This window comes from Eucyclogobius newberryi, unplaced genomic scaffold (genome assembly GCF_026437365.1).
Source record: "Eucyclogobius newberryi isolate DKJ021-1_F unplaced genomic scaffold, fEucNew1.0.hap1 SCAF_497, whole genome shotgun sequence".
Classification (NCBI taxonomy): Eukaryota; Metazoa; Chordata; class Actinopteri; order Gobiiformes; family Gobiidae; genus Eucyclogobius; species Eucyclogobius newberryi.
Genome location: NW_027316164.1, coordinates 29494 through 46192, shown reverse-complemented (window position 1 = coordinate 46192; position 16699 = coordinate 29494). Strand labels below are relative to the sequence as shown.

Below are 16699 nucleotides of genomic sequence, written 5' to 3'. Positions count from 1 at the left end.
CCGGGGCCGCGGGCTTCGAGCTGCTCCTCCTTCACACTAACGACGTTCACGCACGTGTTGAGGAGACGAGCGTGTTCTCAGGCGCCTGCAGCAGAGCGCCCGGTGCAGAGTGTTACGGAGGCGTGGCCCGCAGAGCGACCCTCATGAAGAGGCTCCGGGAGAGCGAGGGTCAGCGCGGGGTCCCGGTGCTGCTGCTGGACGCCGGGGACCAGTTCCAAGGCTCCGTCTGGTTCAGCTTCTACAAAGGAGCCGAGGCCGCGCACTTCATGAACCTGCTGCACTACGACGCCATGGTATGTGTGAGGGGGGGAGGAGGAGGGAGGAGGAGGAGGAGGAGGAGAGGAGGGAGGAGGGGGAGGAGGAGGAGGAGGAGGAGGAGGGAGGGGAGGAGGAGGGAGGAGGGGAGGAGGAGGAGGAGGAGGAGGAGGGAGGGGAGGAGGAGGGAGGAGGAGAGGGGGGAGGAGGAGCTTGTGGTGGATTTTCCTGAAAGACACAGCAGTTACACAGAAGCACAAACAGATGTGCCCCAGGGTCTGATGCTCGTGTCACAACAGGAAACACATTTGTTCACACCAGACGTGATCGCCACGGCGACAGGAAACACCTACACTAGACCTGTGTCGTCTCAGCACATCCTCCAGTATCTGCTCGTGTGTTTGCTGTATGTCTCTCCAGCATCTGCTCGTGTCCCTCAGGTCCTGGGGAACCACGAGTTCGATAACGGCGTCTCTGGTCTGATGAAGCCGTTCCTGGAGCAGGTCAAGTGTCCCATCCTGAGCGCAAACCTCCGCACGGACCCTCCGCTGTCCGCCACCTTCGGCACGGCCTTCAGCCCCTACAAAGTGCTCTCTGTGGGGGGCCAGAGGGTCGGCGTGGTGGGCTACACCTCCAGAGAGACCCCCGCGCTGTCTAACCCAGGTACCTAAGACAAGACCTAAAGATATAAGAGCAGAAGTGTTCTTTATCAGAGGAACGTGCTCAAGCTGCCATACTTCCCCCAGAGATGCTCCTAGGGCAGAGATGCTCCTAGGGCAGAGATGCTCCTCGGGCAGAGATGCTCCTCGGGCAGAGATGCTCCTAGGGCAGAGATGCTCCTAGGGCAGAGATGCTCCTCGGGCAGAGATGCTCCTAGGGCAGAGATGCTCCTCGGGCAGAGATGCTCCTAGGGCAGAGATGCTCCTCAGGCAGAGATGCTCCTAGGGCAGAGATGCTCCTAGGGCAAATGTGTAAGTGTCACTCTTCAGTCGTTTATGAAACAGTCGATGTAAAAGTCTCGTTCATAGATTCATAATTGTCATATAATAAAGTCAAACTCTGAGTTGATCAGGTAGACATGACTCCGCCCCTGACTCCGCCCCCAGGCCCTCACGTGCACTTCGAGGACGAGCTGAGCGCCCTCCAGAGGCAGGTCGACAAACTGCAGGCTCTGGGAGTCAACAAAATCATCGCTCTGGGTCACTCCGGCTTCACCGTGGACCAGGAGATCGCCCGCTCGGTGCGGGGCGTCGACGCCGTCATCGGGGGCCATTCCAACACCTTCCTCTACACCGGTGAGTCCTCCTCTACACCGGTGAGTCCTCCTCTACACCGGTGAGTCCTCCTCTACACCGGTGAGTCCTCCTCTACACCGGTGAGTCCTCCTCTGCTCCGGTGAGTCCTCCTCTACACCGGTGAGTCCTCCTCTACACCGGTGAGTCCTCCTCTGCTCCGGTGAGTCCTCCTCTGCTCCGGTGAGTCCTCCTCTGCTCCGGTGAGTCCTCCTCTACACCGGAACAAACACAAATCTAAACTAGATAATGTGCAATTGCGAGTGTCTGTGTTCTTGTGTAAAAGTACAACCTGTGTGTAAGTAGTACTGGTAGTAGTAGTAGTAAAAGTCAGATTTAATTGACAACAAACTACATTAAAGCCGCGCTAGCTCTCGCCTTCCCGCTCGTCCATGTTTTCTGATTGTGCAGTTTGCGACTCAAATAGTTGTTTGTCCTGATGCAAGATGGTGCTGAACGCAGACCTGAGCAGGGAGAAAGAGAGAGAGCCTCTGTGACCCGGCTGCACCCCCTCCTCCCTGTAGAGACGCTAATGCTGATTAGCGTTAGCAATTTACTTTTGCAAAATACTGAAAAAAGTACAAGTTGTACAAATGTACAGTGAAAGCGATCATAATGAGGTTTAACTTGTTGAAATCGATGAAAGTGTTAAAGATGAAACGCCTCCAAAATCCTGATGTGGAAAAATAAATGGGAAAACAAGAAGATACAGAGTCTGACTTATGACACAGACACTCAACTTTGGTCTGTGTTTGTCTCATAATAAGAGAACCTTTATTTGTCCCAGCGTATAGGGACAGTGTATAGGGACAGTGTGTAGGGACAGTGTGTAGGGACAGGGCGTGTCCCTCATGGTGTGTGCCCCTCATGGTGTGGGCCCCCACGCTGCAGGTCCCTCACGCTGCAGGGCCCCCACACTGCAGGGCCCTCACGCTGCAGGGCCCCCACACTGCAGGGCCCCCACACTGCAGGGCCCCCACGCTGCAGGGCCCCCACGCTGCAGGGCCCTCACGCTGCAGGGCCCCCACACTGCAGGGCCCTCACGCTGCAGGGCCCCCACGCTGCAGGGCCCCCACGCTGCAGGGCCCCCACGCTGCAGGGCCCTCACGCTGCAGGGCCCCCACGCTGCAGGGCCCCCACGCTGCAGGGCCCTCACGCTGCAGGGCCCTCACGCTGCAGGGCCCTCACGCTGCAGGGCCCCCACACTGCAGGGCCCCCACACTGCAGGGCCCTCACACTGCAGGGCCCCCACACTGCAGGGCCCTGAGCTCCGCTGGGATCTTCTCCAGAATCATAATAATGACACTCTGGGGCTTTAAACTGAAGCTCAGGTCATGAGGTCATTTCAAATAAACATGTGAAAGAGTCGCATTGATCACATGGTAGTGTGCACATGTACCGTATTTTCCGCACTATAAGGTGCACGTAAAAGTCTTTCACGTCCTCAAAAGCCGTCCGTGCGCTTAATATATGGATTATTTCTGGTTGTGCTCACGTGTGTGGGACACGGTGTATAAAGAAGACTCGGGACACGAGACGTCGATGCACGTCTGCTTTACAGTGTTCCGGAACCAGAAGTCCCTGCAACATGTATGCAATGCATTCTGGGAACAGTAGTCTACCTACACGCGGCGCTCTGTCAAAATGTAAACAACATTTTCAGTCAGGCACAACGCAGACACCTACCGGTAAATAAAGGACCCTAAGAATCTTGGCCCAAGATGGCTCCTGCCAAGAGACCATGGAGCTGGTCTATTATTATTATAAGAGACGTACTCATCACTGAACTGCTGCATGGCCCCGAGATGTGGGACACACTGACACGGAGCGCCATCGCAGCAGACATTAAACCGAGACACACGGGACAAAGTCTGTGCCAAACCAGGACAAATGCACCGGGACACGGGACGTAAACAATCGGGACTGTCCCAGGTAAATCGGGACGTCTGGTCATAACTATGCGGGATGTGCACGGCGGCGTTTGAAGGATTTAAGGACGAGAGAGTGTTGTATTTGGATATGCTAACGCGTCTGTTAGCGGTAGCAGAGTGTGTTGTGGATATGCTAACGCGTCATTTAGCGGTAGCAGAGTGTGCTGTGGATATGCTAACGCGTCTGTTAGCGGTAGCAGAGTGTGTTGTGGATATGCTAACGCGTCTGTTAGCGGTAGCAGAGTGTGTTGTGGATATGCTAACGCGTCATTTAGCGGTAGCAGAGTGTGTTGTGGATATGCTAACGCATCTGTTAGCGGTAGTGTGTTGTGGATATGCTAACGCGTCTGTTAGCGGTAGCAGAGTGTGTTGTGGATATGCTAACGCGTCTGTTAGCGGTAGCAGAGTGTGTTGTGGATATGCTAACGCGTCTGCTAGCGGTAGCAGAGTGTGTTGTGGATATGCTAACGCGTCTGTTAGCGGTAGCAGAGTGTGCTGTGGATATGCTAACGCGTCTGTTAGCGGTAGCAGAGTGTGCTGTGGATATGCTAACGCGTCTGTTAGCGGTAGCAGAGTATGCTGTGGATATGCTAACGCGTCTGTTAGCGGTAGCAGAGTGTGTTGTGGATATGCTAACGCGTCTGTTAGCGGTAGCAGAGTGTGTTGTGGATATGCTAACGCGTCTGTTAGCGGTAGCAGAGTGTGTTGTGGATATGCTAACGCGTCTGTTAGCGGTAGCAGAGTGTGTTGTGGATATGCTAACGCGTCTGTTAGCGGTAGCAGAGTGTGTTGTGGATATGCTAACGCGTCTGTTAGCGGTAGCAGAGTGTGTTGTGGATATGCTAACGCGTCTGTTAGCGGTAGCAGAGTGTGTTGTGGATATGCTAACGCGTCTGTTAGCGGTAGCAGAGTGTGTTGTGGATATGCTAACGCGTCTGTTAGCGGTAGCAGAGTGTGTTGTGGATATGCTAACGCGTCTGTTAGCGGTAGCAGAGTGTGTTGTGGATATGCTAACGCGTCTGTTAGCGGTAGCAGAGTGTGTTGTGGATATGCTAACGCGTCTGTTAGCGGTAGCAGAGTGTGTTGTGGATATGCTAACGCGTCTGTTAGCGGTAGCAGAGTGTGTTGTGGATATGCTAACGCGTCTGTTAGCGGTAGCAGAGTGTGTTGTGGATATGCTAACGCGTCTGTTAGCGGTAGCAGAGTGTGTTGTGGATATGCTAACGCGTCTGTTAGCGGTAGCAGAGTGTGTTGTGGATATGCTAACGCGTCTGTTAGCGGTAGCAGAGTGTGTTGTGGATATGCTAACGCGTCTGTTAGCGGTAGCAGAGTGTGTTGTGGATATGCTAACGCGTCTGTTAGCGGTAGCAGAGTGTGTTGTGGATATGCTAACGCGTCTGTTAGCGGTAGCAGAGTGTGTTGTGGATATGCTAACGTGTCTGTTAGCGGTAGCAGAGTGTGTTGTGGATATGCTAACGCGTCTGTTAGCGGTAGCAGAGTGTGTTGTGGATATGCTAACGTGTCTGTTAGCGGTAGCAGAGTGTGTTTTGATGTTGAACAATGTTGATCTGAAGGAGTTGAACACTTTTAATAAAGCTCAACTGACTCTTGACTTATCCGTCTGTTTTGTTAATCTTATGTGCTTTATGTATGGACCAGTCTCGCTCACTAAGGTCCTTGGACCAGGAACTGTTGGTTCCTCGCACCCGTTTTGGGACCAGAGGAAACAGATCCTTCCAGGCTGTTGCCCCCAGACTCTGGAACGATCTTCCGTTCTCCCTACGGTCACTGGACTCGGTTACTGCTTTTAAGGCTCAGCTTAAAACCTTTTTATTTAGTCAAGCCTTTTAAATGCACTTGTTTTACCGACTGATTTGACTGTATATTGTTGTATATGTTTTGTTCACTGTAAATTTTTTGTGTTTTTATCGTTTTATTCTGTTTTGTGAAGCACTTTGTGACTTTTGTCTGTGAAAGGTGCTATATAAATAAAATTGACTTACTTACTTACAGTACACATGCTACACATGCTACACATGCTACACATGCTACACATGGTACACATGCTACACATGCTACACATGCTACACATGCTACACATGCTACACATGCTACACATGCTACACATGCTACACATGCTACACATGGTACACATGCTACACATGCTACACATGGTACACATGCTACACATGCTACACATGCTACACATGCTAGACATGCTAGACATGCTAGACATGCTAGACATGCTACACATGGTACACATGCTACACATGCTACACATGCTACACATGCTACACATGCTACACATGGTACACATGCTACACATGCTACACATGGTACACATGCTACACATGCTACACATGCTACACATGCTACACATGCTAGACATGCTACACATGCTACACATGGTAGACATGCTACACATGCTACACATGGTAGACATGCTACACATGGTAGACATGCTACACATGGTAGACATGCTACACATGGTAGACATGCTACACATGCTAGACATGCTACACATGCTAGACATGCTACACATGCTACACATGGTAGACATTCTACACATGGTAGACATGCTACACATGCTACACATGGTAGACATGCTACACATGCTACACATGGTAGACATGCTACACATGCTACACATGCTACACATGGTAGACATTCTACACATGGTAGACATGCTACACATGCTACACATGCTAGACATGCTACACATGCTACACATGGTAGACATTCTACACATGGTAGACATGCTACACATGCTACACATGGTAGACATGCTACACATGCTACACATGGTAGACATGCTACACATGCTACACATGGTACACATGCTACACATGCTACACAAATAGCTGATGGTACGCTTAATAATCCGGTGCTCCTTTTCGTGCGCAAAATACGGTATGTGTTGCCATAGTAACAGAGCAGCGTTTGTGCAGAAGCTTCTGAGCATGTGCAGAGGATCAGACATGTGATCATGTTGTCTGCAGGTGCCCCTCCCTCGGTGGAGGTCCCGGCGGGTCCGTACCCTGTCCTGGTCAGGTCTGTGGACGGGCGGCAGGTCCCGGTGGTCCAGGCCTACGCCTTCGGGAAGTATCTGGGGAAACTAAGACTTCACTTTGACTCAGATGGAAATGTTCTGCGAGCTGAAGGAAACGCTGTTCTGCTGGACCAGTCCATCCCACAAGGTCTGGACCAGGACTCTTTCCTCTCTCTTTGGACTCTTTTTGGACTCTCTTTGGACTCTCTTTGGACACTCTCTTTGGACACTCTCTTTGGACTCTTTGGACACTCTCTTTGGACTCTTTGGACACTTTGGACTCTTTGGACACTCTCTTTGGACTCTTTGGACACTCTTTGGACTCTCTGGACTCTTTGGACACTCTCTTTGGACTCTCTGGACTCTTTGGACACTCTCTTTGGACTCTCTGGACTCTTTGGACACTCTCTTTGGACACTCTCTTTGGACTCTCTTTGGTCTCTCTTTGGACTCTCTTTGGACTCTCTTTGGACTCTCTTTGGACTCTCTTTGGACTCTCTTTGGACTCTCTTGACTCTCTTGACTCTCTTGACTCTCTTTGGACTCTTTGGACTCTCTTTGGACTCTCTTTGGACTCTCTTTGGACTCTTTAGACTCTTTAGACTCTTTAGACTCTTTAGACTCTTTGGACTCTTTGGACTCTCTTTGGACTCTCCCCCCCAAGCCTAAAGAATAAAGCTGTACGGTGGAAGCACCGAACGTCAAAGAAGGAGAGGAAGATGAAGAAGAGTCTCCCTGGAATAAAGCCGGTCGGTCTCTGAAACAGCAACAACTATTCTAGTCACAAAGACATATCATGGGCTTTGTAACACCAAAGCAATGGAAGGAGTACTTTTACGGACTACGACAGAGTCTGAGGACTACAGTCTGGCGGTAATGCAACACTCGGACGCCAACCGCCATAAAACAACAACAACAACAACAACAACATCTTTGGACTCTCTTTGGACTCTCTTTGGACTCTTTGGACTCTTTGGACTCTCTTTGGACTCTCTTTGGACTCTCTTTGGACTCTCTTTGGACTCTCTTTGGACTCTCTTTGGACTCTCTTTGGACTCTCTTTGGACTCTCTTTGGACTCTCTTTGGACTCTCTTTGGACTCTCTTTGGACTCTTTGGACTCTCTTTGGACTCTTTAGACTCTTTGGACTCTTTGGACTCTCTTTGGACTCTCTTTGGGCTCTTTGGACTCTCTTTGGGCTCTTTGGACTCTCTTTGGGCTCTTTGGACTCTCTTTGGACTCTCTTTGGACTCTCTTTGGACTCTCTTTGGACTCTCTTTGGACTCTCTTTGGACTCTCTTTGGACTCTCTTTGGACTCTCTTTGGACTCTCTTTGGGCTCTTTCAGACCCGGAGGTCCTGGCTGAGGTGGAGCAGTGGAAACAAAACCTGAAGAACTTCTCGTCTCAGATCGTTGGACAAACTCTGGTGTTTTTGAACGGATCAAACGAAGAGTGTCGCTTCAGAGAGTGTAACCTCGGCAACCTGATCTGCGACGCCATGGTAACGAGCCACGCCCTAACAACAGCAGAGACTAGAGAAGTGCAGCAGAAAGAGTCATGTGACCTTCAGTGTGTGTGTGTGAACCATGTGACTTCACCTCATTAAATACATCAAATACATTTAACTATATTGAATACTTAATAGATAGATATATTATATATATATATATATATATATAGATATTTATATTTAAAATTATATCCATCCATCCATCCATCTTCTGCCGCTTTATCCGGGGCCGGGTCGCGGGGGCAGCAGTCTGAGCAGGGACTCCCAGACTTCCTTCTCCCCAGACACTTCCTCTAACTCTTCCGGGGGATCCCGAGGCGTTCCCAGGCCAGCCGAGAGACATAGTCTCTCCAGCGTGTCCTGGCCTCTTCCCGGTGGGACATGCCTGAAACACCTCCCGAGGGAGGCGCCCAGGAGGCATCCGGAACAGATGCCCGAGCCACCTCGGATATTTAAAATTATATATATATTTTAATTATATTTAAAATTATATATATATTTTAATTATATTATGTAATTATATATATATTATATATATATATATATATATATATATATATATATATATATATATAATACAGAAAAGGTTTGTCACAACACAGTTTTCACACATAGGAACTTGTCTCAGCGTTAAGGTGCAACATCAAATAATGAATATTAAAATAATAATAATAACGTATATACAGTCTAATATGACATGCATTAATTAGAATTTACTTTTAAAACAAGGTAAAAAATAAACTTGTCTCGGTATGGGCATATTTACACAAAAATGTACCAATGGCCGGAAATAGTGCAGAAAGTGAACAGTGTGTGAAAAGTGTTCAGTATTGTTTGAAGTGGGAGGAGTTAAGAGTTCATGAGTCCAACAACTGAAGGAAAGAACCTGTTCTAGTGGAGGGAGGTTCTAGTCCTGAGGGGCGTGGCCTCCTGCCTGAGGGGAGTGGCCTCCTGCCTGAGGGGAATGGCCTCCTGCCTGAGGGGTGTGGCCTCATGCCTGAGGGGAGTGGCCTCCTGTCTGAGGGGAGTGGCCTCCTGTCTGAGGGGAGTGGCCTCCTGTCTGAGGGGAGGGGTGTGGCCTCCAGCCTGAGGGGAGTGGCCTCCTGCCTGAGGGGTGTGGCCTCCTGCCTGAGGGGAGCGGCCTCCTGCCTGAGGGGAGTGGCCTCCTGTCTGAGGGGAGTGGCCTCCTGCCTGAGGGGTGTGGCCTCCTGCCTGAGGGGTGTGGCCTCCTGCCTGAGGGGAGTGGCCTCCTGTCTGAGGGGAGGGGTGTGGCCTCCAGCCTGAGGGGAGTGGCCTCCTGTCTGAGGGGAGGGGTGTGGCCTCCAGCCTGAGGGGAGTGGCCTCCTGCCTGAGGGGAGTGGCCTCCTGCCTGAGGGGAGCGGCCTCCTGCCTGAGGGGAGTGGCCTCCTGCAGAGATGAAGTCTGCAGCCGATCATCTTCTCAGCAGAGGGCACTGTAGTCTCTTTTTGTCCCTGTCTGTGGCTCCATCGTAACCACACGCTGATGGAGGAGGTGATGGAGGAGGTGATGAGGAGGTGATGGAGGAGGTGATGGAGGAGGTGATGAGGAGGTGATGGAGGAGGTGAGGGAGGAGGTGACGGAGGAGGTGACGGAGGAGGTGACGGAGGAGGTGATGAGGAGGTGATGGAGGAGGTGATGGAGGAGGTGATGGAGGAGGTGATGGAGGAGGTGATGAGGAGGTGATGGAGGAGGTGATGGAGGAGGTGATGAGGAGGTGATGAGGAGGTGATGGAGGAGGTGATGGAGGAGGTGATGAGGAGGTGATGGAGGAGGTGATGGAGGAGGTGATGAGGAGGTGATGGAGGAGGTGATGGAGGAGGTGATGGAGGAGGTGATGGAGGAGGTGATGAGGAGGTGATGGAGGAGGTGATGGAGGAGGTGATGGAGGAGGTGATGAGGAGGTGATGGAGGAGGTGATGGAGGAGGTGATGAGGAGGTGAAGGCCGTGTAGAACTGCACCATCATCTCCACTGCAGCTCCACGTCTCTGTGAAGTATCAGAGTTAGCGTTAGCATCAGAGTTAGCGTTAGCATCAGAGTTAGCGTTAGCATCAGAGTTCTTATTCCTGTTCTACATGATTTTCAGGTGGACAGTGCTCTGGGTTTCTCAGAGGACTTCCAGTGGAACCATGTGAGTGCAGCTCTGTTCAACGGAGGAGGAGTGAGGAACTCCATCGACGAGGAGACCAGGAACGGTAAGGAGACTAGGAACTGTGAGACCAGGAACGGTAAGGAGACTAGGAACTGTGAGACCAGGAACTGTGAGGAGACCAGGAACTGTGAGACCAGGAACTGTGAGGAGACCAGGAACTGTGAGGAGACTAGGAACTGTGAGGTGACCAGGAGGCCAGGTTAGGTAAAGAGAAGACCCAAAGCAGATAAATGACACAGAGGTCATTCACATGGGGAGTAGAGGTCATTCACATGGGGAGTAGAGGTCATTCACATGGGGAGTAGAGGTCATTCACATGGGGAGTAGAGGTCATTCACATGGGGAGTAGAGGTCATTCACATGGGGAGTAGAGGTCCTTCACATGGGGAGTAGAGGTCATTCACATGGGGAGTAGAGGTCCTTCACATGGGGAGTAGAGGTCATTCACATGGGGAGTAGAGGTCATTCACATGGGGAGTAGAGGTCATTCACATGGGGAGTAGAGGTCATTCACATGGGGAGTAGAGGTCATTCACATGGGGAGTAGAGGTCCTTCACATGGGGAGTAGAGGTCCTTCACATGGGGAGTAGAGGTCATTCACATGGGGAGTAGAGGTCATTCACATGGGGAGTAGAGGTCATTCACATGGGGAGTAGAGGTCCTTCAAATGGGGAGTAGAGGTCATTCACATGGGGAGTAGAGGTCATTCACATGGGGAGTAGAGGTCATTCACATGGGGAGTAGAGGTCCTTCACATGGGGAGTAGAGGTCCTTCACATGGGGAGTAGAGGTCATTCACATGGGGAGTAGAGGTCCTTCACATGGGGAGTAGAGGTCCTTCACATGGGGAGTAGAGGTCATTCACATGGGGAGTAGAGGTCATTCACATGGGGAGTAGAGGTCCTTCACATGGGGAGTAGAGGTCCTTCACATGGGGAGTAGAGGTCATTCACATGGGGAGTAGAGGTCATTCACATGGGGAGTAGAGGTCATTCACATGGGGAGTAGAGGTCCTTCACATGGGGAGTAGAGGTCCTTCACATGGGGAGTAGAGGTCATTCACATGGGGAGTAGAGGTCCTTCACATGGGGAGTAGAGGTCATTCACATGGGGAGTAGAGGTCATTCACATGGGGAGTAGAGGTCCTTCACATGGGGAGTAGAGGTCCTTCACATGGGGAGTAGAGGTCATTCACATGGGGAGTAGAGGTCCTTCACATGGGGAGTAGAGGTCATTCACATGGGGAGTAGAGGTCCTTCACATGGGGAGTAGAGGTCCTTCACATGGGGAGTAGAGGTCATTCACATGGGGAGTAGAGGTCCTTCACATGGGGAGTAGAGGTCCTTCACATGGGGAGTAGAGGTCATTCACATGGGGAGTAGAGGTCCTTCACATGGGGAGTAGAGGTCCTTCACATGGGGAGTAGAGGTCCTTCACATGGGGAGTAGAGGTCCTTCACATGGGGAGTAGAGGTCATTCACATGGGGAGTAGAGGTCATTCACATGGGGAGTAGAGGTCCTTCACATGGGGAGTAGAGGTCATTCACATGGGGAGTAGAGGTCATTCACATGGGGAGTAGAGGTCATTCACATGGGGAGTAGAGGTCATTCACATGGGGAGTAGAGGTCCTTCACATGGGGAGTAGAGGTCATTCACATGGGGAGTAGAGGTCATTCACATGGGGAGTAGAGGTAATTCACATGGGGAGTAGAGGTCCTTCACATGGGGAGTAGAGGTCATTCACATGGGGAGTAGAGGTCCTTCACATGGGGAGTAGAGGTCATTCACATGGGGAGTAGAGGTCCTTCACATGGGGAGTAGAGGTCATTCACATGGGGAGTAGAGGTCATTCACATGGGGAGTAGAGGTCATTCACATGGGGAGTAGAGGTCATTCACATGGGGAGTAGAGGTCATTCACATGGGGAGTAGAGGTCATTCACATGGGGAGTAGAGGTCCTTCACATGGGGAGTAGAGGTCATTCACATGGGGAGTAGAGGTCATTCACATGGGGAGAACCTCAAGGCTCGATTCTTGGGCCAAAATGATTTATTTTATATATAAATGTCTTAAAGTGACAAAAATGGTTTGACTGGACAAAATAATGTGACAGAGATGACCCACAAACCTGACCTCTGACCTCTGACACTGAGAGTTCACACAGAGTGAACACAGACACTGTGTTGTAGGTTCCATCTCGATGGAGGATCTTCTGGCAGTTCTTCCATTTGGAGGAACCTTTGACCTCGTGACCTTCAAAGGCTCCACTCTGAGGAAGGTCTTTGAACACTCGGTCCATCGTTACGGCCAGAGCACCGGGGAGTTCCTGCAGGTCTCAGGTTAGTCCTGGTTCAGACCTGCTTTTGACCTGGTTCAGACCTGTTTCGTCCTCGTCCTCAGGTTTTCAGGTGGTCTTTGACCTCTCCAGACCAGCTTACAGTCGGGTCAAGACCCTGAGGATCCTTTGCACTCACTGCAGAGTCCCGACCTTTGACCCGGTCCAGGACGAGTCAATCTACAGGGTCCTGGTCCCGTCGTACCTGGTGATGGGAGGAGACGGCTTCTCCATAATCCCTGAGGAGATGCTCAAGCACAACAGCGGTCAGTCCTGCTTTAGTCCTGCTTTAGTCCCGCTTTAGTCCCGCTTTAGACCCGCTTTAGACCCGCTTTAGTCCCGCTTTAGTCCTGCTTTAGACCTGCTTTAGACCCGCTTTAGTCCTGCTTTAGTCCTGCTTTAGTCCTGCTTTAGTCCTGCTTTAGTCCTGCTTTAGTCCTGCTTTAGACCTGCTTTAGACCCGCTTTAGTCCCGCTTTAGTCCTGCTTTAGTCCTGCTTTAGTCCTGCTTTAGACCCGCTTTAGACCCGCTTTAGTCCAGCTTTAGTCCAGCTTTAGTCCCGCTTTAGTCCCGCTTTAGTCCCGCTTTAGACCCGCTTTAGACCCGCTTTAGTCCTGCTTTAGACCCGCTTTAGTCCAGCTTTAGTCCAGCTTTAGTCCCGCTTTAGTCCCGCTTTAGTCCCGCTTTAGACCCGCTTTAGACCCGCTTTAGTCCTGCTTTAGACCTGGTTTAGTCCTGCTTTAGACCCGCTTTAGTCCCGCTTTAGACCCGCTTTAGACCTGCTTTAGACCCGCTTTAGTCCCGCTTTAGTCCAGCTTTAGTCCTGCTTTAGTCCTGCTTTAGTCCCGCTTTAGACCCGCTTTAGGCCCGCTTTAGACCCGCTTTAGTCCCGCTTTAGACCCGCTTTAGACCCGCTTTAGACCCGCTTTAGACCCGCTTTAGTCCCGCTTTAGTCCCGCTTTAGACCTGCTTTAGACCCGCTTTAGACCCGCTTTAGACCCGCTTTAGACCCGCTTTAGACCCGCTTTAGACCCGCTTTAGTCCAGCTTTAGTCCTGCTTTAGTCCTGCTTTAGTCCCGCTTTAGACCCGCTTTAGTCCCGCTTTAGTCCCGCTTTAGACCTGCTTTAGACCCGCTTTAGTCCCGCTTTAGTCCCGCTTTAGACCCGCTTTAGTCCCGCTTTAGTCCCGCTTTAGTCCCGCTTTAGACCCGCTTTAGTCCCGCTTTAGTCCCGCTTTAGACCCGCTTTAGTCCCGCTTTAGTCCCGCTTTAGACCCGCTTTAGACCCGCTTTAGTCCCGCTTTAGACCCGCTTTAGTCCCGCTTTAGACCCGCTTTAGACCCGCTTTAGTCCAGCTTTAGTCCTGCTTTAGACCTGCTTTAGTCCTGCTTTAGTCCTGCTTTAGTCCTGCTTTAGACCTGCTTTAGTCCCGCTTTAGTCCCGCTTTAGTCCCGCTTTAGTCCCGCTTTAGTCCCGCTTTAGACCCGCTTTAGTCCTGCTTTAGACCTGCTTTAGTCCAGCTTTAGTCCTGCCTTAGTCCTGCTTTAGTCCTGCTTTAGTCCCGCTTTAGACCCGCTTTAGTCCTGCTTTAGTCCTGCTTTAGTCCTGCTTTAGTCCTGTTTTAGACCTGCTTTAGTCCTGCTTTAGTCCTGCTTTAGTCCTGCCTTAGTCCTGCCTTAGTCCCGCTTTAGTCCCGCTTTAGTCCTGCTTTAGACCCGCTTTAGTCCTGCCTTAGTCCTGCTTTAGTCCTGCTTTAGTCCTGCTTTAGACCTGCTTTAGTCCTGCTTTAGTCCTGCTTTAGTCCTGCCTTAGTCCTGCCTTAGTCCCGCTTTAGTCCCGCTTTAGTCCCGCTTTAGACCCGCTTTAGTCCCGCTTTAGTCCCGCTTTAGTCCCGCTTTAGTCCCGCTTTAGTCCCGCTTTAGTCCCGCTTTAGACCCGCTTTAGACCCGCTTTAGTCCTGCTTTAGTCCTGCTTTAGTCCTGCTTTAGTCCCGCTTTAGACCCGCTTTAGTCCTGCTTTAGACCTGCTTTAGTCCTGCCTTAGTCCTGCTTTAGTCCTGCTTTAGTCCTGCTTTAGACCTGCTTTAGTCCTGCCTTAGTCCTGCTTTAGTCCCGCTTTAGTCCCGCTTTAGACCCGCTTTAGTCCCGCTTTAGTCCCGCTTTAGTCCCGCTTTAGTCCCGCTTTAGTCCCGCTTTAGTCCCGCTTTAGTCCCGCTTTAGACCCGCTTTAGTCCTGCTTTAGACCTGGTTTAGTCCTGCTTTAGTCCTGCTTTAGTCCTGCTTTAGACCTGCTTTAGTCCTGCTTTAGACCTGCTTTAGTCCTGCTTTAGTCCTGCTTTAGACCTGCTTTAGTCCTGCTTTAGACCTGCTTTAGTCCTGCTTTAGTCCTGCCTTAGTCCTGCTTTAGTCCCGCTTTAGACCCGCTTTAGTCCCGCTTTAGTCCCGCTTTAGTCCCGCTTTAGTCCCGCTTTAGTCCCGCTTTAGACCCGCTTTAGTCCTGCTTTAGTCCTGCCTTAGTCCTGCTTTAGTCCTGCTTTAGTCCTGCTTTAGTCCCGCTTTAGACCCGCTTTAGTCCTGCCTTAGTCCAGCTTTAGTCCTGCTTTAGTCCTGTTTTAGACCTGCTTTAGTCCTGCTTTAGTCCTGCTTTAGTCCCGCTTTAGACCCGCTTTAGTCCTGCTTTAGTCCTGCCTTAGTCCAGCTTTAGTCCTGCTTTAGTCCTGCTTTAGTCCTGTTTTAGACCTGCTTTAGTCCTGCTTTAGTCCTGCTTTAGTCCCGGTTTAGACCCGCTTTAGTCCCGCTTTAGTCCCGCTTTAGTCCCGCTTTAGACCCGCTTTAGTCCTGCTTTAGTCCCGCTTTAGTCCCGCTTTAGTCCTGCTTTAGTCCTGCTTTAGACCTGCTTTAGTCCTGCTTTAGTCCTGCTTTAGTCCTGCTTTAGACCTGCTTTAGTCCTGCTTTAGTCCTGCTTTAGTCCTGCTTTAGACCTGCTTTAGTCCTGCTTTAGTCCTGCTTTAGTCCCGCTTTAGTCCTGCTTTAGACCTGCTTTAGTCCTGCTTTAGTCCTGCTTTAGTCCTGGTTTAGTCCTGCTTTAGTCCTGCTTTAGTCCTGGTTTAGTCCTGCTTTAGTCCTGCTTTAGTCCTGCTTTAGACCTGCTTTAGTCCAGCTTTAGTCCTGCTTTAGTCCTGCTTTAGTCCTGCTTTAGTCCTGCTTTAGTCCTGCTTTAGACCTGCTTTAGTCCTGCTTTAGTCCTGCTTTAGACCTGCTTTAGTCCTGCTTTAGACCTGCTTTAGTCCCGCTTTAGTCCCGCTTTAGTCCCGCTTTAGTCCTGCCTTAGTCCTGCTTTAGTCCCGCTTTAGTCCTGCTTTAGTCCTGCTTTAGTCCTGCTTTAGACCCGCTTTAGTCCTGCCTTAGTCCTGCTTTAGTCCCGCTTTAGTCCTGCTTTAGTCCCGCTTTAGTCCTGCTTTAGTCCTGCTTTAGTCCTGCTTTAGACCTGCTTTAGTCCCGCTTTAGTCCCGCTTTAGTCCCGCTTTAGTCCTGCCTTAGTCCTGCTTTAGTCCCGCTTTAGTCCTGCTTTAGTCCCGCTTTAGTCCTGCTTTAGTCCTGCTTTAGTCCTGCTTTAGTCCTGCTTTAGTCCCGCTTTAGTCCTGCTTTAGTCCCGCTTTAGTCCTGCTTTAGTCCTGCTTTAGTCCTGCTTTAGTCCTGCTTTAGTCCTGCTTTAGACCTGCTTTAGTCCTGGTCTAAGCCTGGTGTGTCCTCAGGAGACATGGACCTCTCGGTTGTCTCATCGTTCATCTCTAAACGTCGGGTGGTTCATTCGTTCCTTGAAGGAAGAATCCGGATCCTGAACTCGGCCCGATCTCTGTGCTCAATGTGGGCCGTGCTGCTGCTCCCCCTGCTGGCCCGGAGTCTGCTGTGAGGCTAATGTGGGCCAGTGTGGACCATCACCTCATTTATAATGATTAAATCCTCCATTTTAAATGTGTTTATCACTTTAAATAAATAAGTCCAGCTCCAGAATCTTCTCCTCGTCCAGACTTATTCTTCCATCTTTGTTTAGTTGTGTTTGTGTGTGTCTCATTGTGTGTAAAGATGCTCTTATGTCGTCTTGTGTGTGTCTCATTGTGTGTAAAGATGGTCTTATGTCGTCTTGTGTGTGT

At 50.7% G+C, this 16699-nt stretch overlaps 1 protein-coding gene across 1 annotated transcript; it reads left to right on the top strand.

The window, feature by feature from the left end:
- Window positions 1-5: 5 nt before the first annotated feature.
- nt5e (5'-nucleotidase, ecto (CD73)) lies at window positions 6-16493 on the top strand (the record flags this gene model as incomplete). The annotated part of the gene is made up of 9 exons (XM_072464459.1): window positions 6-293; window positions 696-918; window positions 1362-1550; window positions 6478-6675; window positions 7875-8029; window positions 10145-10253; window positions 12402-12551; window positions 12613-12813; window positions 16301-16493. Coding segments are annotated over 9 exons (1671 nt in total), but the record flags the coding sequence as incomplete, so codon positions are not given.
- Between the last annotated feature and the right edge of the window lie 206 nt (window positions 16494-16699).